The 26763-nt window shown below is 43.4% G+C and overlaps 1 protein-coding gene across 1 annotated transcript in view; it reads left to right on the top strand.

The window, feature by feature from the left end:
* Nucleotides 1-26763, top strand: part of IARS (isoleucyl-tRNA synthetase) — a 220978-nt gene that overhangs the window by 20870 nt on the left and 173345 nt on the right. Inside the window, exons 4-8 of the mRNA XM_024195652.2 lie at nucleotides 226-382; nucleotides 1801-1920; nucleotides 3308-3390; nucleotides 17523-17640; nucleotides 22293-22440. Of these exons, the coding sequence (XP_024051420.1) occupies nucleotides 226-382; nucleotides 1801-1920; nucleotides 3308-3390; nucleotides 17523-17640; nucleotides 22293-22440 (626 nt within the window). The remainder of the gene's footprint in view (nucleotides 1-225; nucleotides 383-1800; nucleotides 1921-3307; nucleotides 3391-17522; nucleotides 17641-22292; nucleotides 22441-26763) is intronic.

The following is a 26763-nucleotide window of genomic DNA, read 5'->3' as shown; positions in this document are numbered from 1 at the left end:
TCAGTTGTAAACTTTTGAAAGAACAACCATAATGTTTTGTTCAGAGTTACGAACATTTCAGAGTTGTAAACAAACTCCATTCCTAAGGTGCTCATAACTATGAGGTTCTACTATACAACTTGTGGAGCCATATAAGCAGGAGCAGCACAAGCACAGAGGAATGGTCTTCCTGTTTTGTGAGGGCTGATTTTGAACTAATAATTTATATTGCCTATTGTTTCACAGATTTACTTTCTATGATGGCCCTCCATTTGCAACTGGGCTTCCACACTATGGCCACATTCTTGCAGGAACCATTAAAGATGTAGTAACCAGATTTGCTCACCAGAGTGGCTTTTATGTTGACAGAAGATTTGGATGGGATTGTCATGGTTTACCTGTGGTACGTGCAATAAGTGATCCTGCAGATCTTTTTGCTATCTTGATCTTTGAATATGGTTATCTGTGCATCTGGATAATTCGTTACGTCCTCTTCCCTGCCCTCCTCTATTAACCCCCCAGAATTCCTCTAAAACAGCGGTCCCCAAACTTTTGAGGGTCTTGTCGCTCTTCTCCCCCCCCCGGCCTCTCTGGAGCTGGGCCTGGGAGCGGGGCCATGGCTGGGGGGCGTGGAGACGTGGACCGGGATAAGGGGGCTGCAGCTGGGGTAGGGTCTGGGGCTGGGAGCTAGGCCACAGTCAGGGCAGGAGCAGAGCCACAGCTGGGCTGCGGTGGGGGCTGTCAGCCAGGCCCACGGCCAGGTGCAGCTCCGCTCCTGGCCTTTCCCGCAGCCTTAGCAGCTCCGCTCCTGGCCTTTCCCCCAGCCTTAGAACAGAGCCGTGGCCGAGGCTGGGGCCAGGAGCGCGCAGGCCTGGGAGCCAGGAATGTGGCTGGGGTTGGAACTTGGAGCAGAGCTGGGGGTGGCGAGGGGCTGGATGGCGCTCCCTCCCTGCCCCTGTAGGGGATGGCCCAGGCCCTACCGTGCTCCCCCCACACGGTCCTCCATGCTACCGCAGCGGGGTGCACGCCCCACTTTGGAGACCTCTGCTCTAAAACCTTGATGGAGACCTCCATTTGAGTCCTTTTTTCTGTTGTTACCCATGAGGATTTGGTTAGCTTGGGAGCCCATCAGTCACTTATAATGGAGCTGAATGTTCTGCTTTGTTCGTGACTTTTACATTACACTGAAATATCTAAATTCCCCTCCTTGTGTAGTGGTTTTGAATTGTCCATGAAAAGGTACTATAGGAATCCCTTTTGGTTCTATCATCTCCTTTGTACGTGGAGTACCTTTGCATGGTATGTATTTTTTGTTTGGCCCCTGCATCCCAAATTAGATCCTGGGAAACTGAATGAGTAATCCCTAGTAATAACTTTAGTGGACTAGCATGTCATTTAGAAATTTGGCATGTTCCAAAGCAAATGATTCAATAAACTGTAAATTTGCTGTGCAAAGTACAGGTAGCTATGCAAGCCTATTGTTAGTAGTTACCATGCAAAGGATGACCGTTTATTGACTGACTTTGTTTATGACAGCCCTTATTTCTGAAGGACAGATTCATCCATTACTGGTGTTATTGTGCATGTGAGTACAGGTAATGGTTGTGGGAGGAGAAAACCCTGTACATGCGAAATAGGAGCTCAAATATACATGCTTTTTTGTATGAGAAACTTGCACATGCAGATTTGAGTCTGGGGCTTTGGATGCATTTGTATAGCCATAGGGCTGGGACAAAAATTAATGAACTGGAAAATCCTGAAGATTTCGCACTGCAATATGTATTGATTCTTTTTTTCCCCTCCCCTCCTCCTCCTCTCTAGGAGTATGAAATTGACAAAACACTAGGAATCAAAGGGCCAGAGGATGTGGCCAAAATGGGTATTGCGGAATATAACAATCAGTGCAGGGGGATTGTGATGAGATACTCTACAGAATGGAGGGTAAGTAGAATGTCAGTATTAACTCTGCCTGTGTGTCTAAAATTGCATGCAATTCTTATGCAATTCAGTAGGACATGGTGGAACTACTTTTGCTGCGCCTGAGGAAAAATAGAGCAGAGCTAACAGTGTTCACCTATGACAGCAGCACTCCCAACTCTGCCTTCTGAGATAAAGTACTTAAGCTGCCAGAGTCCCTACTGCCCAGGAGATGGGTCCTGGCATCTGCATTTCAGAACGAGTCATAAGGAATTGAGGCAAGGGGTTGTGAAATTGCATGGCATTGTCTTGATGACGCACTATTAAATCGCAATGTCTGGATGTTACTGTGTGGTGACATCAAAGGGAATTTAGAGAGAGCAAACTCTCAAATTGAGATCCACTGTTTCAATGTGAATAAAAGTTAAATCTGAAAAGGACTAAGATTTTAACTTCGATAAAACATTGACCAAGAACATTGTGCGTACATCACAAATTTTGGTCAGTTTGTACCCACAAAACTTGTCAGCATTTTTTGTGTATGTAGCTTGATTGTGATGGTGAATCTTTATAGATGTGCATCTACTTGATTGCAGGAATAAATGTAGTTTGACTCTTACTGTACCAACATATATCAATATCAGGAAAGGTCTATCCTGTTTTTGGTCATGTTGCAAAGTTGGCAGATTGCATAGCTACCCACCCAACAAAAGGATATCACTTATCAAAGTGAAGCATAATGTTCATGTAACTTACTCATTAATTGACTTATGTGCTCTGTGTGAGTAGATATGAAGCAAAGACTTGTCGAGTCCTTGTGGCTTTAGCAATGTGGCTTCCAAGTATAGGGAGGCCAGAGGAGGCAGCTGGTCCTGAAATAATTTTGTACAGTGTCTACACAGTGGCTTTTCCAGCTCTGATTTAGATAAATGTTCAGAGCTCTCAGACTATAACTCTGTAGAAATGGAGAGAACTGTGAAGCTCTGTTCTTCTCCCCATTTTGACTATCGCCATAGCAGATACATGGTTATGATCAAAAACAAAACTAGTGCAGGCAAAGCCAAGTTTCTGGTGAATCGTTTGGCAGTATGCTGAGCAAAGATCTGACCCACCAGCTACAATACACTCTCAATCTCCAAGTTTAGTTGCAGTGAGTAGATGCTTCTGTATTGCATGGCTTTGAATTTAAGGAAAGGCCTGTATTCATGACCTTTTCTTGGCATACTCCATGCTAGATAAAGTGCTCTACCCTGAACCATTGTCAGGCTTGACTGTTTTGTGGGCTTGGTTCACTGATAGGGGTAGAACATGTTGCTTTTTAAACAAGCTATTACAAAGAGATAAATCTGGGAAATGTACCATGATCTTTGTTTTAAGCTGCCTTTAAAGCTGTATGTTCATATTTTAACAGATGAGCATTACCAGACTGGGACGCTGGATTGACTTTGACAATGACTATAAAACTCTATATCCTGAGTTCATGGAGACTGTCTGGTAAGTAGTCTTAGCATTCTGTTGATGCCGTTCGAAATTATCTCTTTTGAAATACTCTGGTTATTAAAATTGTATAGTGAGATGTGATTTCCCCCCCCCCCACAAAGGAGCATGTTTCCTACATTTCTCAAGAGATTTTCTTTTACACTACTTAATCAGAAGTATGGAAAATGGGCCAGTTTAAGCATCTCACCTATTATTTCTCTTGGAACTTATTTCCATATACAATGTGAAAATGTGTCAGGCAAGAGACTTAATGATCTGCCTGCTCTTTGTTCACTTGAATCGAGTTTTTGAAAGAAAAATATAAAGTGGACATTAATAGAAGAAGTGGTCATTGCTAGTCTGGCCCTGAAGTCTCATCCCTGATCTACTCCATTCAAACTTAGTCCGTCTGCAGAACGACCTTGAAGATTTTTTATTGTCTCCTTAGGGTGACCAGATGACACAACTGAAATATCAGGACACGGGGGGGGGGGGGGGAAAAAAACGGCGGCGGGGGGGGGAAAAAAAAAAACCGGGGCGTGCCCCCCCCCGCATGCCTCATCTCCCCCCCCCCCCCCATGCAATCCCCTCAGAGTGGTGGCCCCCGGAGTTGGGGGAGCAGGGGCTTTCACAGTCAGGGTCCAAGGCAAGGCTTTCGCAGCCCCGCTCACACCTGACCTGTCCCTCCGTGCGGGTTCAAGCTCCAGCCATGCACTGGGGAATGGAGCGCAGCAGCAGTGGAGGCTCTGCGTGATTTTACAGTGCACGCTGCGCGGGGCCAGAGAGCCAGCGTGCACCGAGCTGGCTTATGCCCGCTCGGGACCCGGCCGCTTCCGCCCCAGGGCCGGGGCGCACATGGCGGAGGTGAAGCCCCGAGGAACCGCAACCCCACCCCCACCCATGGGCGCGTAGGGAGCCGGTTCTCCAGGCCGGACCCGGGGCTGACCTGCTGTAGGTACCGCCCCGCCCTCCTGCCTGCGCTCAGGCCAGGCCGGACTCACCCTGCCATCCCCGGGCCTCCTCCCTCCAGCGCTTGCCTGGTAGGGAGGAGGAATGCGGCATGCTTAGGGAAGAGGCGGGGATTTGGGGAGGGATCCAATGGGGCAGTGAGGGGGCGGGGCCAGGGCAGGGATTTGGGGAGCTATCCAATGGGGGAAGGAGGGGGCGGAGTCGGGGCGCGAGCCGGAGCAGAGGGCAAAAATTGCTTGTTTGTCCAGTGTCCCGACCAAACATTGCTCGGGACGTGGGACAAACAAGCAAATATCGGGACAGTCCCGATAAAATCGGGACGTCTGGTCACCCTATGTCTCTTTAACAAGTAAGGGTATCTAGCCCAGAAAAAAATTCCCTTCTTGATGTTTTCAAGAGGACGAACAATTGAAACTCTGGATAGCTGTAGCTAAAACACTTTTGCTAGGTTGAATTCAGATGCTGGGAATCTAGTGCTCTTTCATTTTGTTTTTGTGCCTCTGGGGTTTGGCAGCTTCTTGTGACTTCCCTGGAAAATCACTAGGATGGCTCATCATCCCTCTAGAATGCCAAGGGTAGTTACTAGATTTCTGAAGGAGAGAAAAAAGCTATTACTTCACCTGCTTTGTCTCTCTAAGGAGCGAAATCCTGCATGGCTGTGGATTCCCGAATTCAGCTAACACAGTGGACAAAATCATATTGGCCTTCAGGTGTTAAACTCACAAGTGGATTTAGATAGCTAAATTTAAACTTAGCTCTGAGGCTCATTATGAATGATGATGTCTTAAATTTCTCATGGGTTTTTATAGAATTTTTCTGTTGTCTCTTAATGTTTTCTCTTGCATGGAAAAAGTAAAACCTATTTAGAGTCAAATTAAATGGGTAAAGTAAATTGCAGATTACTAATTTCTGCTTTGACTTTAAGAATGAACCACAGCTAATCCTCTTGAGGTGTTCTGACCTGACTGTGGGAGGAAAATATGGCTCCTATGTCCTACAGGACGAGATGCCAGTATGTTAATATTGGTAACACATGCACTGTCTCACTGTCCCTAGTCCTTCAGTTAAATACACTAAGGATTTTTGGCATTAGTTTCTTAATTTTTCTACCTATTTCAGTGACTCTTCTCTTCCATCTGTTCCCAAGACACAAGATCCTGGAGACTGATCAAAGAGCATTTCTAACAGTTACCCATTGTGTGATTGATTGATTGGCGATCCCTCGATTCGAGGATGATCTCTACCATGGATTTACATATGGGTCCTGAGATGACTCAGGAGTCTGATCCTGGAACCGCAAATCAACCTGCAGTAGGTACAGACATTTTGTGGCAGGCCAGAGGCCTGCTGAGACAAAGTTATTTCTTTTTCCTTCCTCCACTCTCTCTTTTCAGCTTCGAGGGCAAGGCGCTTCTCCTCGAAGCAGGCCACTGCCTGATGGAGGATATGGAGCCATTGTTCTTCCCAGCTTGATATCCACATCAGTTTTCTTTAAAATACACTGAAAATGTATCTTTATAGCGTTTTCTCTGATCACCACGGGATCTCTGACCAGGGTGAGCTGAGAGTAGAGGATTTGTTTTGGGAGGTGAGAGTCTGGCATCCACACACAATGTCCAGCCCAGCGAAGTTGGTGCATGAGGATCATTGCTTCAATGCTGGTGACATTGGCTTCAGCGAGAATGTTGCTGTTAGTGCGGCAATCTTGCCACTTGACACGAAGGATCTTCCGGAGGCATCTCTCCGGAACTCTTGAGGTGCTGTTGATAGCTCACCCAAGTTTCGCATCCATAGAGGAGTGTTGGAATAACAGTTGTCTTATAGACCTTGGTGTCCTGCTGCAGGTCATGGTCTGTGAAACGCGTTGGAGCAATTTCCCAAAGGAAGCACTTGCACACTGGATCCTGTGCTGGATCTCTGTCGATTTTTGCATTTTCAGAAAGTTGGCTACCGAAGTAACAAAAGTGCTCAACTGTCTCCAAAATCTGACCCTCGATGGTGATTTGTGGTGGGTCATGTGCAAGGCCTGAAGCAGGTTGATAGAGCACGTTAGTCTTCTCAATATTGAGTGAGAGTCCTAGGCTTTGGTAAGCTTGTGCAAGAAAATCCAGTATGGACTGAAGGTCATTCTCTGTGTGCGCGAGGATGACACAATCATCAGCATACTGAAGGTCAGTAATGGACGCCCTGAAGACTTTAGACTTCGAGCGGAGACGTCGAAGATTAAAGAGTTGCCCATCCATTCTGTATTGAATGTCAACTCCATTGGGGAGATGATCTTTAATGAGGACCCCTTCTCCCCATAGCTGGCCCAAATGGCAGGGCACAGGGGTTTGTGATAGACAAGGAGGCAGGAGAGGTGATCAGGTTGGGTCTCCAAATTTGAGTGTCTTAGATGAATTTCTGTTCCGAAGTGTGTATGCTAGTGAATTGTGAACTAGTGTCCAGGTTGATTTAGGACAAAGCAGAACACTGAGGCCTCGAACATGAACATTAACATTTCTCAGTGCAAATAACATGATTCTAATGATTTGTTTCTATCCTTTTGGGTCTGCTCTCACAGCATTTCAGCATTTGTCCATGTTAAATCTGTGGCTTCCTTTCTGCATTTTAACAGAGCTGTCATAGTCCCGGGGTAGTGAGTGGGGGAAGCAGGGCTGAGGCAGGGAGAATTTTATTAGAGATGGGCTTTCCTGAATGGCTGGATAGTAACCTGAATATTAAAAAAACGGGACCACATCATGCCATTGATTCAGTCCATTGATTTAATCTAGGAGTTCTGTAGTGGTGCAAATACGGCAGTATGGTCCGGTATGCTGTACCAGTCAGCTATTTATAGCCAGTACACCGTACTGGAAAGACACAGGAGGAACAGAACGCCGGCAGCTCCTTCGGTGCGGCTGTACCGCCCCCAGCCCTTCCACGCAGCTGCATCTAGTGACTCCTGTCTGGGGTCTGTAGGCAGCCTTGCTGGAGGAGCTGCCGGCATGGGGCTGCCCAACGTTCTGCTCCTTTCGCCGCTGCGGTTCCTGGGAGAGCCTGCAGCTCAGGGCTCTCTTGGGAACCACAGTGGCGAAAGGAGCAGAACACCATGCCGGCAGCTCCTTCGGCGCGGCTGTACCACCCCTAGCCTCGCCCCCCCAACCCGTGTCCTCCAGGAGGGCTGCTGTACAGACCCCGGACAGGACGCAGAAGATGCAGCTGTGTGAAAGGGCTGGGGGCAGTACAGCCATGTTGGAGGGGCAACAATGCATCCTTGCTTAACCCCAGTTTTGATGATGAAAGGTTCCATCTCAAGGCCATTTCAGAGAACTGTGGCAGTCATCTGATCATGGAGAAGCCTTAGGACCTTGATAAATTTTGGAGGGCAGCCAAATCTGGCCAGCACCTTCTACAGGGCTTCACCAAGTTTTTTCCTGGATTTGGCAGGCAACGAAGATCATGTCGGTTAGCCCGAGGGATGATTTAAAACCGCACTGAGATTCTGGCAATATTTCCTCAGCAAGGGGAAGTAATCGGTTTAAGAGGATACCGGCAAGAATTTTCCCTGCTGTAGATGGCAAGGCAGTGCCTTGATAGTTTCCACACTCCGACTTATCTCCTTTCTTAAAGATTGTAACAATGTTAGCGTTTCTCAGTCTTCGGGAATCTTCTCATTATACCAGATATGAAGAAAAAGTTTGTGGAGCTTCCCTACCAGTTCTTCACCTCCAAACTTGTAGACTTCAGCTGGTATGCCATCTGGCCTTGCTGCCTTGTTGTTCTTAGTTTGCATAATGGTTCACGTTACTTATTAAAGGGTGCCGGGGGGCGGGAGGGGTAAGCAAGAGATTCTCTTTCATGTTGTTGAGGTATAGATTTGATACTGACATCAGAGACAGTTGACTCATGGCTCAGGAGTAGCTCAAAATGCTCCTTCCATCTGGCTTTGATGGCTTAGCTGTCCTTAAAATACGTTGACCCGTCTTGGGCTTAGAGTGGTGTGGGAGCATGGGCCATAAATGGCCCTTATTGCCTGAAAGAAACTCCTCATGTCATGTTTATCAGCATAAAGCTAAATCTCCTTGGCATTTTCTCGACACCACTTATTTTTGATGCCACAGATTTTCCTTTGGGCTTCAGCCTTGAATTGCTTGTATGACTCTTTCTTCTGCTGGTGTGATGTCATTTTGCCACATGCAATGAGCTTTTCTTTTCTGGTCCAGCAGGCCCGGAGTCTCAGCATCGTTCTCATCAAACCAATCTTGGTGATGGCTGGTGACCTAGCCAATGGACTCAGCACGTGCCAAGAGAATGACAGTCTTTAATCCCTTCCAGAGATTTTTTTTTTTTTTTTTATCATCATCAGCTGTAGGCATAGCGGCAAACTTTTCTTGAAGACACTGCTGAAGTTTCTCCCGAGTCACTATATCTTCAAGGGACTTGACGTTGAATTTCTTTGCTACTGATTTTGCCTGCTTGCGATGCCTTGAGGTGATCTGGAAATTCATGACTGAGCTAACAGGGCAATGGTCTGTCCAAGAGTCATCAGTTCTATGCATGGCCCTCATGATGCAGACATCCTTCTGATCTCGAGCTCTAACAATAACCTAGTCAAGAAGGTGCCAATGCCAGGAGCGTGGGTGTCTCCAGGTGGTCTTATACTTCACACTTTGTCTAAAGAGGGTATTTGTGATGAGCAGGCCATATTCTATGCATTTGCTCAGGAGGAGGATGCCATTGGAGTTAGCCTTTCCTACTCCTTCTTTTCCGATTCCAGAGATCTGACTCCCATGGTGTACTGTAGTAGTGGAAGCCTAGAAACCACCTGTAAGCATTAAAACAAACTTAGGTCCCAGTGGTAACTGGTTAATGAGCATTCAAATACTCTATACATTTGTTATAGGTTAGGGCTGTGGTTCTCAACCACAGGTCTTCCGGGGGGTATAGCGACTCATCTAGATATTTGCTTAGTTTTACAATAGGCTACATAAAAAGCACTAGCGAAGTCAGTACAAACTAAAATTTCATACAATAACTTGTTCATACTGCTCTCTCTCTATATAAATTGAAATGTAAGTATAATATTTATATTACAGTTGATTTATTTTATAATTATATGGTAAAATTGAGAAAGTAAGCAATTTTTCAGTAATAGTGTGCTGTGACACTTTTGTATTTTTATATATTTTATTTTTACTTTTTTGTAAGCAAGTAGTTTTTGAGTGAGGTGAAACTCGGGGGTATGCAAGACAAATCAGACACCTGAAAGGCGTACAATGGTCTGGAAAGGTTGAGAGTGACTGGGATAGGTCATACTTGCTGAAACAGTGTGTAAGCCAAGCATACTTTTTGCTGGAATTGTCTTATCGTGTAGTGGGGACTTGAATGCTGTGTTATATCTGTGGTAGGGAAGTATCTACTGACCTTGTCCTGCAGTGGCTGAAGTTATTAAATATTACAAGTGACATAAACCTTTAGTGCCGTGTCCAATTTAGAGCATGCTGTCTCTGTCCTTGCCTAGGAACAAATATTATATCTGTGGTTAAAGAACCAATTTATTTAAAATCTGGCTCCATTCTTCCTACTGACCCTACTGAGAAAAGGCAGTTAGGCTTTCTTTCTGTGACTGAATAGTTCTATATTAGCCTATTTCACTTTGATTCCTATGTCAGGGTTCCCTCCCCACTCTGAACTCTGGGATACAGATTGGGGACCCCCATGAAAGACCCCCTAAGCTTATTTCTACCAACTTAGGTAAAAAACTTCCCCAAGGCACAAGTTCTTCCTTGTCCTTGGATGGTATCGCTGCCACCACCAAGTGAGTTAGACAAAGATTCAGGAAAAGGACCACTTGGATATTTCCCCAAAATACCCCCAAGTCCCTTCACCCCCTTTCCTGGGGAGGCTTGAAAATAATATACCAACCAAATAGGTAAACAAGGTGAGCACAGGCCAGACCCTTGGGGTTTTAGGACTTTAAAAACTAATCAGGTTCTTAAAAGCAGAACTTTATTATAAAGAAAAAAGTAAAAGAAGCACCTCTGTAAAATCAGGATGGAAGGTAATTTTACAGGGTAATAAGATTTAAAACACAGAGGATTCCCCTCTAGGCAAAACTTCAAAGTTACAAAAAACACTAATAAACCTCCCTCTTAGCATAGGAAAAACTCACAAGCTAAAATAAAAGATAATCTAACACATTTCCTTGCTATTACTTACAATTTGTAATCTTGGATGCTTATTTCAGGGAGGATTTTAGGAGATGTGTTTTTCCTGCCCTGGTCTTTCTCTGTCCTGGGGAGAACAACAAAGAGAGCAAAAACAAAACCTCTCTCTCCCCCCCCCCCCCTAGATTTGAAAGTATCTTCTTCCCTTATTGGTCCTTTTTGTCAGGTGCCAACCAGGTTATTTGAGCTTCTTAGTTCCTTACAGTAAAGGAGGGATTTTATGCTACCCTTAGCTGTATGTTTGACAGGCTATAATTCTGTTATCTCCTGTAACAATACATACATGTTTCAAAGAGAGATTCTAGTAAAATTCCTTCTGCTGCTAGCAGATGTGGAATGGAAAGTTAGGGGAGAGACTCTAAAAGAACTGGAGGGGAAGGGGAGCTGATTCCAAACATGATCCGTGTCAAATACAAACCCTGTAAATTTCAGGTGTGCCAGCTGTATGTAAATTTCTCTTTTCTTCGGTGTATCCCATACAGGGGTGGATGAATGGTTTCTCTACACCATTAACGGGGGAGGAGGGGGGGTTGGGTCTTGGTCACTTTTCTAAGCATTGTCTTGATTCAAGAGAAGGACAGAAAAGCATTTCATGAAGAGATGGAGGTTTAGTGTGAAATCTGTTAATTGATTTTAAGCACATTTCCTCTGAGCTACATTAAATAGAAGACTGTTTTCTGCAAAATAGTCTTTAGGGACGCAAGCCTTCTTTTAAAAATAAACTAACTCCCTCCAAAAACAACAACAACAAAAAAAATCATTTCCCTCCCCCTCCCCCTCCCCCCACCCCCTTTGGTTGTGGCTTTACTTAGTCCTTATATGGATGAGGAATGGATGAGATCTGCTGGAACCACATGTGGGTAGAGTTGCTTTATACAGCTTTGTTAATGCTTTCCATTCTGATCTTATAGTGGAGGCTGTTTTACAGTTGTGAATCCCTCTCTGAACTTATAATACTAGATGTGCCAAACTGCATAGTACATTTAAGATTGAATATCCTTTAGACGGAAATTGGGGTGAGTCCCCAAACTGATTTTCATTTGCAAACCAGGCAGGATTTTGTGTCCAGGTCTGCATGAGTGGAAGGCTAGTGTGGCAAGCATTGCACCAGCTAATGTACCTGGTCATACTATCTTTATATAAATAAAGGCCCTTAACATTTTGTCAAGCACAGAACAGACATTTCATTGTGTTTGTATTGGCATTTCATGCTGCTTGGTGGTGATGGTGGCGGCAGATGACTATTTGTTAAAGGTGAAACAGGCATTTCCAGTTGGGTGACTTTTTTACCCTTGAACAGAACTTCATCTTTTTTAATATTAAAGACTGAGACGCTTTGGCAGAATCTTTAAAGGAATCATAGGTGTTACTGTTCAGTAGTATTACTTAAATATTAGTTTTGTGCTCTGTTAAGAGAGAGTTCTGTGAGGATTTCTGATGAGAAGGTACAGTCAGACCTCTAAGTCTTTTAAAAATACTTTTATTCATACTTCTGTGGAATTTTTAGGTTTGTTTCTTTCAGTGCAAGGTTGATTCAGGAGGTAACTGTATTTATTGCCTAAAATAGTGTTGAGAGCACACCATCCTGAGCTATTGAAACAAGTGCTGGCATACAGCATACTTTATCTTCTGACCCAAACAGAGCTGCATTGAGTCAAAATGAAAACAATTGGTACCCCCTTACATTTTACTGACCTGAGAGACCTGCAGGAAGTGTCTCAGAAAGGGGTAACGGTGATAGACATACATGTGCCAATGAAAGACAGTATGGATTTTTAACACAACTATTGGTGTACCTTTCCAGATAGTGCTGTGGTCAGTTGAGTCCTGGATCTTAAATAGAATTTTCCCTGGTCAATGGGTAAAGGTCTGAAATAAAGTTGAGTTGAGGAAATAGTACTCTGCTCATAGCTGAGATATTTGGTGTCATGTTGAGAAGTGTTAACAGAAAAAATAACTTAATTGTTGCACTTATTATAACAATCAAAGATCAGAATGGTTGCTAGGAAGACATAATGTGCCACTGTCTATTCTCTGCTGGCTTATAAGAATGGAGGCAGTATGAAAATTAGAAATAGAGAAATATCCCAATACGCCTGTTTGACCCCACCCTATTTATCAGCAAGGATTTTAAGTGTGTTTGTGGCTCTTATATTAAAATCTGTTTTGGATTCCAACATGTCCTGATCTTTTCTTAAATATCAGAAGGAGGATATATTTTGCGGCCTGTTGACCTTGAATGTTTCTCAATGTTTATGTGGATCGGCGCTTTTTTCAAATAGTTGTGTAATAGCACCATCTAGAGTCTAATTCTGAAAGCTTCAGTCCTGAATATGGCTGAATTTAAAAACAGTCTATGGTAGTGCTTCTCAAAGTCAGGCCGCCGCTTGTTCAGGGAAAGCCCCTGGCAGTCCGGGCCGGTTTGTTTACCTGCCGCATCCGCAGGTTCGGCTGATCGCAGCTCCCACTGGCTGTGGTTCGCCGCTCCAGGCCAATGGGAGCTGCGGGAAGGGCAGCCAGCACATCCCTCGACCCGCGCCGCTTCCCGCAGTCCCCATTGGCGTGGAGCGGCGAACCGCAGCCAGTGGGAGCCGCGATCGACCGAACCTGCGGATGTGGCAGGTAAACAAACCGGCCCGGATCTCCAGGGGCTTTCCCTGAACAAACGGCGGACCAGCTGTGTGAGAAGCACTGGTCTATGGGCATGTCTACATGAGCACTTAGTTTGTGGTAAGCTGGGCTGTAAATCTACTCTGCACTAGCCTGCTCCACACTAAATGTCTGTGTAGACCCTGATGTTGCACTCTAAAAGACTTTTCTTTAAAAGAAAAAAGAAAAAAAAAAAAAAGCCCTAATCATCCTGAGTTGCTTTTTCTATGGCTAATGACAGTACTGGACTCCTTGCCTAAGCCTTATTATTTAATCCTGTTTAACAGGCAAGTCCTTGTTGCCTTAAAGAACAACTGCAACCCCCCCCTCCCACATGGCTATAATGTTGGCTTGTGATGATTTTGAGAGTCTTGTTTCCCAAACTACCTTGAATAGTGGAAGGGATTGCTTTCCCTTTCTTGAGAGCAAAGAATCCTAAATGGTTTCAGATCTCTGACTCCCTGATCCAGAATAGGCAAGATGCTAAACCTGCAACTAGATAAATCTCTAAAGCAATGGGCTTGAGAATAATTCCACAAGGACCTTTTAGATATTAGACTCCCCGTCAGAGTGGTCCACTGAGCTACTTCCCTGTCATGTGGGGTGTAAGTGTGTATGCAGGACAACTTCTTTGCATCTGGGAGATATGTTGAAGGATGTACTGCGTGGTAGGTGGCCTGCTGGTTGTATGAGAATTGGGGAAATCTTTGCTTTCAGGATAACAGGCTTCAGGCTCCTCTGAAGCACAGATTTGTGACAGTTTTCTTGGTACCCAGATTAAGGTTAAATGTGATCTCAACTGCCCAAAACTATGGTGCCAAACCCCATTGTGGGTTGTGCTTTGTGATGTGTTGTGGGGGTGGATTGTTACTTTGTGTGTGGGTTTTTTTTGTTGTTTGTGTTTTTTATTTGTGAATATAGTGCTTATCAGAATATGGGGCTCAGGGCCAGATCCCAAGAGGTGCTCAGCACCTGCAAATCCCATTGTTTGGTAGGAGTTCAGTGTGTCTTTTGAGAATTAGGTCGTCAGTTTGCAGATGCTTAAGATGGCGATCAGAAGTGTGGGTTCACCTGTCTAATATTGTTTATAGAGTGAAATTCAAGGGAATAGATTTTTCTGTTTTAAATATTTTGTGTGTGTGTAAACTATTTCCTTTGCACACAGAAGTGACCTGTGGCACAAGAAGTTTCTGCATGCTTCCCTGTAGTATTGCTGACCTTCCAGAAAGGGCTGCTGTTTCTCTATGCCAGGATCACAAGCCTAATGCCTCTTTCAGACTAGCCATCAAATATATCTTGCTTAATTTAGGCACATAAAGATGAATTAAAGGACTCTCCACTTGCAAGTAGTAACTGGCTTTTATTTTTTTTTAGATCTAAGCAAAAGTGCTGATGCTTAGTGTGCTGGTTTGGGGTAGGGAATGCTGCTAGCAACAAAAGTTACATCCTGTCTATTTTGTTGTCTCCTAGTGACTGATACTTTGATAGAAAGACAATTATGTATAGTTCAGAGATGACAAATATATTTTTGTCATGGTGGTAACACAGGCAATTTCATCAAGCAACGATCTGTTTTTATGACCCTATAGCAGTGGCTCTCAAACTTTTTTACTGGTGACCCCTTTCACACAGCAAGTCTGAGTGCGACCCCCCTCCCCCTTATAAATTAAAAAAGCTTCTAAATATATTTAACACCATTATAAATGCTGGAGGCAAAGCGGGGTTTGGGGTGGAGGTTGACAGATCGTGACCCCCCCATGTAATAACTTCATGACCCCCTGAGGGGTCCTGACCCCCAGTTTGAGAACCCCTGCCCTATAGTGTAGTCTGCTCTGAATACAAATGACTATATCCTTTGACAATGGAAATTTAAAAACAAACAATTTTTTACTGTGAGATGTAGTAACCTCTGTTTAGAGATCTCTGAATGGGAATGCATTTTGAAAGCTAAATACTGTCTACCTGGTAGTGGGGAAAAAATTGAAGCTTTTAAACTGCAGTTGAATAAAATTACCACAAGAGGAGACTGTTCATTTGTATTTGAATTTTGTAGCTCCACCTAGTGGTCCCCCTTCTCTGATTTTTTTTGTTTGTTTGTTAAGGCTACAAGTACATCTAAGCAGTCATTAAATGTTCATAGATGTGGCACTGAACTGTTTTCCTCTGTGGGATTAGTAAGCTATATCCCTTTAGGAAAGAAATAAAAAATAAATTGGACATCTTTTGTGTATCTTATAATATTCTAATCAACACTTTTCAGAAGGCAAATGCAAGAATATTGAAGAATAAATCCAAAATCAGTGACTTATCACAACTAAGTCATTTAATATAGCTTAAGTTGATAAAACATAAAATGAAAATTTATACTTTTGCTCAGTTGCAACAGAGCTTTCCTAGTTAGGATACTGAAATACCTATGCTTGAAAGTGCAGATCAATAAAAAAATTCTCACTACACTTTGGCTACATTATTGCTTGAATGGTTGGTAGCTTTAAATTAAGTCCTAGTAATGATGCTCTTTTTATAAACTTAGCAGGTATATCTCCTTTCTTAGGAGTAATGATCAAATTGTAAAAGGAATGCATAGAACAAAACATAAAGGTAGCCATGTCAAGGTGGTCAACTATTTGGCTTCCTCACATTCAGAGCACCTTTATTCCAGACCAGAATTATATGTACTTGGGCAGGGGAAAGAATGTGTCTCATAATGTGCACTTGAATAGTTCTTTGAATTGGGGTGAGAGTGGGGGAATATATGCCTAGGGATCAAATTCTGTGTGGGTAAATAGTACTACTCTTCAGCTCCTTCTAGAAACTGAGCCCTACCAGTTTGAGAAGGCATGCTCAATGGATTGTGCAGATGTTCATGATAAGATCCTGCAAGCTTTGCTCAACTCTTTGGTTTTTGGCTCCCCCTGGTTGTGGCTGGATGCTCCTCCGGGCTTCTGAGACTTGATTCCTCTTGGTGGTGCTTGGATGCTGCACTTTGCTCCCTGGAGTGGATTAAAGTCCTCACTGAACTTTTGGTCTACTACTGTTGGGTCATGGATGCCACTTTCAGTAGATTGTGCAGATCTTCATAATGTGGTCTCTAATTTCTCCTGTCTGCAGTGTAATAGTTGACATTTCTGATTATTAGGTTATCATTAGGCTTCATTGTCAATAGGCCAGTTCATATCTCTCAATGCTGTTGATTCAGGCTGCAGACTGATAACACTGTAGCTGTTGGAATTGATTTCCCATGTTGAATGGTTATCCTAAACATAAGAGCAAAAGATCTTTGTTTAAATGAATGCATAGATTCTGAAGCACAAAATGATGGCGTACAGAAAAAAGGACCAATTGCCAAAACAGCGTGACCCAGTGCAGTTTGATCTCATAAACATACTATTTAACAAGACCACTCTGTGTGTTTGCTTGCATGTTAATAAGATGTTCATCTGGAAGGAAACACTGAAAATGTTAACAATGCTTTGAAAACGTAGCATGGGTGGGAGAGTTCAAGAGTTTTTAAAGTCAGTAGCGATGGCTGAATAGTCTGATCATCCAACTACAAAATAACTAGACTCTCCAGGACCACAGGCCCAGATTCCGATGTGATAATTTGAGCCCTTGGAGAACTGTGTCACTGAATATGCAAGTCTCTTGAATGAGGCTTTACAAATAAAGGTGTACAGTGTAGACGGTGAAGATCTTTGCCTACTATTTGAAGAGCCATCATTCACCTGGGTTGCCAAAAATCCACTATTTTCTCCCCTGCCAATGATGCATGGTGCCATACATATAGCTGGTGAAGCAAGGGTCTTTTGGGATGGAAAGTGTTATACAATGATTCATGAATGTAACTCATGGAATCACAAAACTTCTTGTTCTCTAAACAAACCTAGTTGCCTAGATGTGGCCTCTTGAGGAAAGCATTTTGTGTTAATCACTGAAATTTAAGTTTTATGGTCCCCAAGCAGGCAGTTGGGGAAAGATTCAACTGTTACAGTGATTTATATCCCATCTGAATATTGCCATGTGTTGTGCATGCAAGGCAGAGCTGGCAGGATGACCCAAAGCTGAATCTAACTTAAAGAATATTCACAATAAAAATGTCGTAGTGGCATTAAGTATTTATATTGTTTCAAGATACGACTTGTATATGTATGTGCAGATGCTTTGAGTTCGGTGTTTCAAGTAGTAAATATTGTCTGTAGTTGGAAAATTATTTGAACTTTTCAGAATACCTTCCCTACTGCATCATAATCCTACACTACAGCTGCCTTTAGTTTGAATCTTAAACTATTAAGTTATTATATGTTCCTTATTTACTTTTAGGTGGGTTTTCAAACAGCTGTATGACAAAGGACTGGTTTACAGAGGCGTTAAGGTTATGCCTTTCTCCACAGCATGTAACACTCCTCTTTCGAATTTTGAGGCTCACCAGAACTACAAGGTATATCATTGTCTATATGTATGTATAATAATCTGACCCCTGTAACTGCTCTGTCACATTGGAGTGAGTGTCTGTTTTGGACTGGAAAGCTTAAATACTTCAGTTGGGTGGAATGTAAGCTTATCGACATACTCAAAACTGATAGAATAGTGCTAGTAAAGAGCTGGCTTAGTCATGTATATGTCCTGCTATGATTTTTTCTGACAGTTCCTTTGGTCATTATTTGTTGCCCCTTTCACCATTCTCACAGTTTTTGATCTGGGAAATTGCTCCACTCTTCCTCACACATTTTTGTGTACCTCACTGTGTTGGGTTTCTACAGTGAATATTTTACACTGCACCTTTCCTGCTCACCTCAGCAGAGGATTCCCTGTATATTGAATCTGATCTTCTGGGGAGATCTAGCTGGCAGCTCAGCAGCCACACCTGTAACTTACCAAAGTTAGCAGATGAGTTGTGGGAGGAGAATTGAATTCTGTGATCTGAGATCCAGTATTGCAGCTTAAATACCACTTGTTGCTCCTCTGCCTTCTCTTGTGCCATTAGTAAAGCTACTCCTTAGCCCTTGTTTCAGGAAACGAAAGAAGGAAATGGAATCATGAACTTCTGCAATGAAGCAGGATATTATTAGTACAGTAACTCCTCACTTAAAGTCGTCCTGGTTAACGTTGTATCGTTGTTACCTTGCTGATCAACTAGGGAACATGCTTGTTTAAAGTTGTGCAATGCTTCCTTCTAAAGTCGTTTGGCAGCTGCCTGCTTTGTCCACTGCTTGCAGGAAGAGCAGCCCGTCGCAGCTAGCTGGTGTGGGCTTGTAACCAGGGTGGACTGGCAGCCCCCCATCAGCTCCCCCTAAGTTCCCTGTGCTGCAGCCGCCCAGCAGGCTATCAATTGCCGGCAGTTCAGCTGTCCCTCCCCCCACTGCCATGAGCTGCTCCCACCCTCTGCCTTAGAGCTGCTCCCAGAGACTCCTGCTTGCTGTGCAGGGGGGGAGGGAGGGGCTAATGTCAGGGTGTCCCCCTCCCCCTGCACCCCGCTTACCCCTTCTCCATATAGAGCAGGGAGGGGACACCAACAGACGGAGAGAGACACAGAGAGCTTGGGGCAGCAGCTGCTGTCTCCACTTCCTCATCCACTTAAAAAGACAATGCACTTTAGAGTGGGTCAGCTTACTTAAAGGAGCAGTGTGCATCTCTTTCTCTGTCTCCCCCACACACAAGATGTGTGTCTGTCTCTGTCTGCTATGCTGTCTCCCGTCCCTCCTGTTCGTGCTTCCTTGTGTGAGAGGCTACATTAACAACAATGTGTTAACCCTTGAGGGCTCAGCCGAGTGCTAGTTCATCATTTAGCAGCAAGGCATTCCCTGGGAAATATCCTTCCCTCTTCCACCCTCTAACTTCACCACCTCAAACAAGCTTCACAATCATCATAGCTGTGAACAGTATTAAATTGTTTGTTTAAAACGTATACTGTTTGTATATCTATATAATATATAGTTTTTTGTCTGGTGAAAAAAATTTCCCTAGAACCTACCGCCCCCCCCCATTTACATTAAATCTTATGGAGAAATTGGATTCGCTTAACATCGTTTCGCTTAAAGTTGCATTTTTCAGGAACATAACTACAACGTTAAGCGAGGAGTTACTGTATAGTATAAAACCCCGTTTTAATGTGTAACAGAAACTATAAGTGTGCTTAGAGGAAGCCCCCATGTAGCAAACTTTCACAATTGAAAAATAAATAAAATTCCAGTCATTTTGTGTCTGAGTAAAGAAAAGTATATTGTAAAGGAAACTGAGATAACTCAAATAGAGAAATACTAAGCAATTATTTCATTTGTAAATGTAACAAGATTCATCTTTCAGACTGCCAGGATTTTGTTGAGTTGCTTGGCATGTTTAGTACTTTGTGAAACATTAGAACAAGCTGGTTAGAAACATCATAGTCTTTGTCTAACAATTGGTAGAGACTAAATTTTATTGATAGCATAGTCTTCACTGGGTATTGCTCATAATCCAAGCATTACATAACTGTTTGAGTCTGACTGTTGCCACCCCACCTGCTTATAGAAAGAATTCCTTCTGAAGCAGCCCTTAGCTTTGACGTAAATAGCTGCCCATTCCATAATGGAATTACCTATTCTGAGCTGTGTTGCTGGAGAGGAGCCAGGGATGCTTTCAGTGCACAAATGGCAATGTGACATAATCTGTTTGAGTGTTCCTGGTTTATGCATATGATGTTAATTTGTTAGGTGTTGTAAAAATGCCCTAAGAAAGCTTTTTAATGCAGCTTGGAGCTTTTCGCTTTGGAAAGCATTGCATATTTTGCTAAATTTAATGATTTCATAGCACACAAACTAAAGAGAGACTGTACAGTACACCAAAGGATCAGCTTTCTTGCCATGGAAGTGGTATCCTTTATGGGTGGAATGCAGGAGCCAATTATTTAGGAGGGAAAGTGAAGAATAAATTGCTCATTTGAAACTCCAGAGAGATTTTAGGCAGGCAGAAGAACATTGCCCATGTACCTTTTTGTCAGGGACTTTACAGATAACACACTTCTCTTGCAAACAAAAGAGGTCGTATCTTCAGGTTTTCATATTTCATTTACCAGGCGGCACCTCTAACGTTACAGGGCCGACTAGTACCATGTTGCAGTGGGGGCTGTTGTTTCACCAACAATTCAGAAAGAAAAGTGCTGTCTACTTACTTGAACAACTTCAGATATCCATCTAGGTTTCACCTGAAGGTTTTTTATTAGAGCAGTGACCTTTCCAACCCTGTTTAGTTTGCTATCTATTTAGATCAGAGCACTAATTGAAGACTTGTGCTTACTAAATATTCAATGTATATGTAGTATTTGTTTGCCAAGTCGTGCAAGCATTAAGTTATTCACACAACACCCCTGTGAAGTAGGTAGGAAAGATAAATGGACACAGTTTGAGGTTTATAAAGATAATCAAACTCCACATTAAAAATCTATCATGGAGCCTGATAATGCTGTTACTTTTAGTTACAAAAATAGCAAACTTGTTCTTTAGTTCTATAACAAAAATGTTACCATTCCTGCATGCTGCCATTAGGTAACAAGCTCACAGAGGTATAGTAGGTCTGTATTGCCACTTTAGATTCTAGCCATAAAACTGATGTTACTTCAAAAGATTTGGGGTTTGAGTAACACTTGCTCTTTAAATTTTGCCTGTTGGAAATATTCCTTACACAATTATGCAAAATGTTAATCCTGTAAGACTCTGGGCTCTTTATCAGGGCATAACTTCATTTAAGGTCTTCCACAGTCCAATAGTATTGATAATACAGAAACTATAACTTGTTCAAGTGCTTCACTCTCTCCAGTGGTGCGAGGAGATTTTAATTCTCACCGGTATGCATAGGCAAGTCATGGGATGGACACAAAGGGGAGCATGAGCTAAAGGGGGGGGCACGTGACCACCCTCCCCGCCATGTGACCCCTCCCAGCCTGGGGCCCCCACGCTCTCCCCGTCCCCTCCCCATCCCATGTTACCTGGGGGCTAGGTGGGGGAGCTCTGTCCTCCCGCTGCACCAGATACTGATTTCGGACCCACAGGGCTCTCCCGGGAACTGCAGCAGCCAAAAGAGCAGAACGTGAGGCCGCATGGTGGCACCACGCAAGCAGCTCCGGGCTATACTGCCCCAGCCCTTCCATGCAGCTGTGTCTCTTGTCTGGGGTCTGTACAGCCTCACCAGAGGACAGGGCTGGGGGAGGGGCTGAGGGCGGTACTGTTACAGCTGCGCCAGAGGAGCTGCCGGCGCGGGGCACTGGCTACTGTGAGTGGCAACCCCACGTTCTGCTCCTTTCACCGCTGCGGTTCCCAGGAGTGCCCTGCGGTTCTGAAAATGTCTTTCCAGTACGGTGTACCGGCAATAAATATCTTAATGGTATGCTGTATCTGACCGTACCTGCTTACTTGCACCACTGACTCTCTCTAATGTGTCTGAGACAACTTCTCTTAGAGTAACACTGATATTAATAATACAAAGGGATTCCTTTGACTTGATTGAAGGCAGGACTCTTGGAGGCTGAGGTAGAAAACCATCTGTCAGTTGTGCATTATGTTTTAAACATCCATGTACTCCTATGCTTAAGGACATATAGTTTATGTGCCTTGGTTAAAAATAGTTGCCTGCCAGGAGAAATTTTTCTCAAGTGATAGCTTGTCCTCCCAACTCCTGGTCCCCTGGGACAAACTAGGTGAATGTTGAACTCCAGATTTCAGCAGCTATAGAAAAATTATTAAACTATGAAGGAAACCTTTAACCAGTTATGATCTTGGATTATTTTTATATAATCTTAGGTTGGGATTATCAAAGGCATCTGAAGGAGTCAGGCACCCAACTCTCAGCCTTTAGAAATAAACTCTGACTATGTTGAGGCAGTTGTGTCCCTCGTGATTTGGTCAAGTAGCCTACACGGGGGAGGTGGAGAGACATGCTTAAATTGGTTCTCATCTGCATTCACTCTTACTGAGTTTTTTGACAAGCCAGGTTGCAGGGCACTAAAGGAACCAGGTAACTGAGTGACAACAGCTGTCACTGCTTTTCCTTGGAGTGTGTGTTCTCGCCAACTCACAAGAAACCTTTCATATCTGTCTCCCTATCTCTGTTTCATTTAAGGATGTTCAAGATCCTTCGGTGATTGTGAGCTTCCCATTGGATGAAGATGAAAACGTCTCTCTTGTTGCTTGGACAACTACCCCCTGGACCCTGCCTAGTAACTTGGCCCTCTGTGTTAACCCAGAATTGCAATATGTGAAACTAAAAGGCAAGTGCTATCTTGATATGAAATACAATGAAAATGTAGTTCCATTGAACTCATGCGTGTGTATGGCAGTTTCTGTGATAGACAATTCTGTTTGACTTTCAACATGTAGCATTTCACTGGAGTTGACTGTATACTGTTCTGAAGGATGAGTCCAATTTACCATGTTGCTAAAATCTCCATTCATTTTGTACTCTTTGATTGTATTGTAGCTTTATTACATGAGTACTAAAGGACTAGTAGTTACATAATAAATGCTCATACTACACTACTACATAGTGAGCAACAGCGGGTATGCAATATGGGTGTTAGTTATCTCACCAGTAAATCCCCCGTCACTCCCCAAAGAGTCTCACACCAAGCGATCCTAACTCTTCCCTTGTCTGACAATTTCTCGGCTTTGCCCCACTTCCCAACCAGTTCAGACCAAACTGTCTCATTGCCTTTGGTGAGGAGAATCAGAACGTATTAGGCTAGTTCAAGTCAGTGTGTAAGGTAGCCTGTTCCTCAAGGGTGCCTGATACATTGGGAGATGCACTGCAGCACGTTCCTACGGTTGAAAAGGGAATTCATGTATAACAGGTGGGTAGGATGTATGAACAAAATAGATTTACTTTACTTGCTACTTCTCCCACCATCTTTCAGAGGTTTACAGCTCCAGCTTCTCAGCAGCCAGAGGAATGTTATCTTCATCCTTTGTTCCTTGTATCATTTTCAGAAAGAATTTTTTTAACTGAGTGTCGTGCAATATCCATACAAGAAATGCAGTTCCTCCTAATGATTCCCTGTTCTGATAAGTTTCTTCTAATGTATATTTTAATATTTATTGTAGTTAGACTATGTAATACACTAAGATCATGTTCACTGACTTGAACAGCAGCAGTCAGTTTTGCATTGAACCTTTCAGATTTTTCAAAACTGCTGACCTTTTCTAAATTTGCAGCATACATAACCAAATACAGTGATTCAGATTATCTCTGGCATTTTTTTAATGCAGATGAAATGGCACAGTTAGTTTTCACTTTAACATAGATTTAAAAATGTAATTTATGCATGCCTAAGGTAGTGGCACATGTAAAACACTGGGAGACAAATCAACCATTTCCTAAGAGACACAGGCTTTTGGATAAATTCATATTTGTTCATGAAGTCTTCATTCCTGACCACTTCTTCAAGTATTAAGACGCACAATCATCTTGAAACCTATGCAGCTCAAAAAGAGTTAAGCGTAGTTTCAGGCATAACACCTACCTTCTACCAATTATTTTGCAATCACATTTCCCTATTGTCTAAACTTCTTTCTCACCTGTTGCTTACTGACTATACTGGAGGAATAGTGACACTGACTACACATCATGTGCTGTCAAATGCACTAAGTATGCTAGAAAAAAGTCCTCCCCCCCCCCCAACCATTTTTAAACAGAAACGTTTTAAATTGTTGCTGCCTCTAAGCCCTTTAAACAGCTGTATGTACAAAATTAATTTAACCCAAGGATCACGTTGTCCCCAGAGGATGTATGGCATTTAACTCATTCTTCAGGAACATCTAGTTCGGGAAATATTGGTTCATCATTATAACTAGAAACCAAGCAAACTTGTCCTCAGTTAGAATAGTCTTCCACGGAATATTATAAACAAACAACTGTTTGGAACTTAAATTCCTAAAATGAATGAGCACTAGAAAAACATTTGGCTTTCAGATGCCTTTTTTTCCTCAGACTGTTCTTAAAGCACATCTAGCTGAACATGGCCACAGCCTCTCCCATAATGGCAAAACATTGGTTGATCTTCAAGAGTAGGTGCTTACTGCTAGTTTCTTCCAAGTCCAGGACTTCTAGGATTTCCACAGGCCTCTTCAAATTAATAAATTAATCTAGGTGAAGGCAACATGGCCTACTGGATAGGGCAGGTACTGGACTGGGAGTGGCTCTGCTACTGATCTTTTGTTTGACTGTGGAAAAATCACCTTTGTGTTTGTATCCCCATCTGTGAAATGGGAATAAAGATACTTACGTTACTTTATAAAGTATTGTGATATTTGGGGATGAAAAGTGCTATATAAGAGCTTAATATTATTTATGGAAAAAAATCTCATTGCCTCCTGCATGGCAGCATCATGGCTGATTTTGGTGTTGGGTAATAATTAATCCAGTACAGAGTAGTAGACCTCTGCTAATTTGGGGAGAATCATAAATTGATGGATTGTCAAACTATAACTACACCTTTAAAGGTAGCTGGGGTGAGGAAGAATAGCGATCTGCTTTAGTAGTGAAAATATTCCATGTTGATATAACGGTATGGGAGTTAGTGGTGGGGAGGAATGACGCTATTCTTGATAAAGGTTCAACTTTGATTATCTAAAGCAGGGGTCTCAAACACACGGCCCTTGGACCGCGTTATTTCCTGTGGCCCATCAAGCTCCCCTTCCCCCCCCCCCCGGGAGTTATTTCCTGCAACCTGCCAAGCTCCCCTCCCCCAGTGCGCCGTGTCCCTGCTCCCCCGCCTACATCCCTGCGCTTAAGGCTTTCCAGGAGGGAGGGGGGAGGAGCAGGGACGCAGCATGCTCAGGGGAGGAGGCAGAGAAGAGGCGAGGCCGTGGTGGGGCTTTGGGGAAGGGGTTGGAATAGGGGCAGGGAGGGGGTGGAGTTGGGGCGGGGACAGAGTTGGGGCGGGGACTTTGGGGAAGGGGTTGGAATGGGGGCGGGGAAGGGGTGGGAAGAAGCAGGGCGGGGTGGGGCCTCATGGAAGGGGTGGAGTGGGGGCAGGGATGGGGGCAGAGTGGGGAGCTTTAACAGAAGTACTTCTAAAAGTAAATGAGTGTTTTGTCCTTTGAGTGAGGTGCATTACTGAGTGTTTATATTTTATTAAAACCTCTCGGAAATGACTTCGTTGAAAAAAAAGAACACTCTTGGAAGAAAAGAGTTTTCTAAGACAAATGGGAGAATTTATATTTTTTCACAGAGGTAAAAGATAAAATTCAATGCCTTATTTGTCAGCAAACGATTGCTGTTCCCAAGGAGTATAACGTGCGTTGGCACTTCGACACGATGCACCGTGAAAAATATGATTCATTCGCTGGAAAAATCCGAGAGGAAAAAGTTCGGCAGCATTTGCTAAGCAAAGAATTTTTTTTCCGGAGATTAACAAGTCTAGCGAAGATTCAGTAAGAGCAAGTTTTGTGATAAGCGAAATGATAGCTAAATCATCGCTGCCTTTTACAGAAGGCCTATTCGTAAGAGAATGTCTTGTGAAGGCCAGCAAAATTTTATGTCCTGATAAGAAGAAAGTTTTTGAAGGCATCACCTTGTCTGCCAATACAGTTGCCTGCAGGATAATGGATTTAGCAGGTAATGTGCAAAAACAATTGATTCAAATGGCAAAAGACTTCGAAGCATTTTCAATTGCTCTTGATGAGAGTACAGATTTATCAGATACTGCACGTTGTGCAGTGTTCATTAGAGGTGTGGATTGCAGTTTGAATATAACTGAAGAATTGCTAGACTTAGTGCCACTGAAGGGACGTGACAAATTTCAAGGACTGGAAGAGTGCATTGAAAAAGCTGCGCTGCCATGGAACAAATTCATATCTTTGGCTATGGACGGTGCCCCATCAATGTGCTCTGAAAACATTGGTGTGGTTGGATTATTGAAGACCAGACTGATCAGCCTCAATATACCAGGAATTAGCTTCACCAGTATACATTGCATTTTGCACCAAGAAGCCCTGTGTAGTCTACAGTGTTTACAAATGAAGGAAGTTATGGATATAGTTGTTAAAACCGTTAATTTTATACGTCCATGAGAGCTGAATCACAGACAGTTCACTTCTTTTCTAGCAAGTATGGACAGTGAATATGGAGAACTTCTGTATATCACTCAAGTTAGGCCTGGTCTACACTAGGCTTTTATGTCGAATTTAGCGCCGTTATATCGAATTAACCCTGCACCCGTCCACACCACGAAGCCATTTAGTTCGACATAGAGCCCTCCTTAAATCGATTTCTGTAATCCTCCACAACGAGAGGAGTAGCGCTAAATTCGAAATGGCCATATCGAATTAGGCTAGGTGTGGATGGAAATCGACGGTAATAGCTCCGGGAGCTATCCCACAGTGCACCACTCTGTTGACGCTCTGGACAGCAGTCCGAGCTCGGATGCTCTGACCAGCCACACCCCGGGAAAATTTGAATTCCTTTTCCTGTCTGGGCAGTTTGAAGCGCAGTTTCTGTTTGGACACCGTGGCGAGCTCAGCAGCAGTGGCAGCAGTGGCAACGATGCAGAGCTCTCCAGCAGAGATGGCCGTGCAATCCAATAGAAAGAGGGCCC

Source organism: Terrapene carolina, unplaced genomic scaffold, assembly GCF_002925995.2.
Source record: "Terrapene carolina triunguis isolate 2854851 unplaced genomic scaffold, T_m_triunguis-2.0 Scaffold232, whole genome shotgun sequence".
Lineage (NCBI taxonomy): Eukaryota > Metazoa > Chordata > Testudines > Emydidae > Terrapene > Terrapene triunguis.
This window is presented reverse-complemented; position numbering and strand designations above follow the sequence as displayed.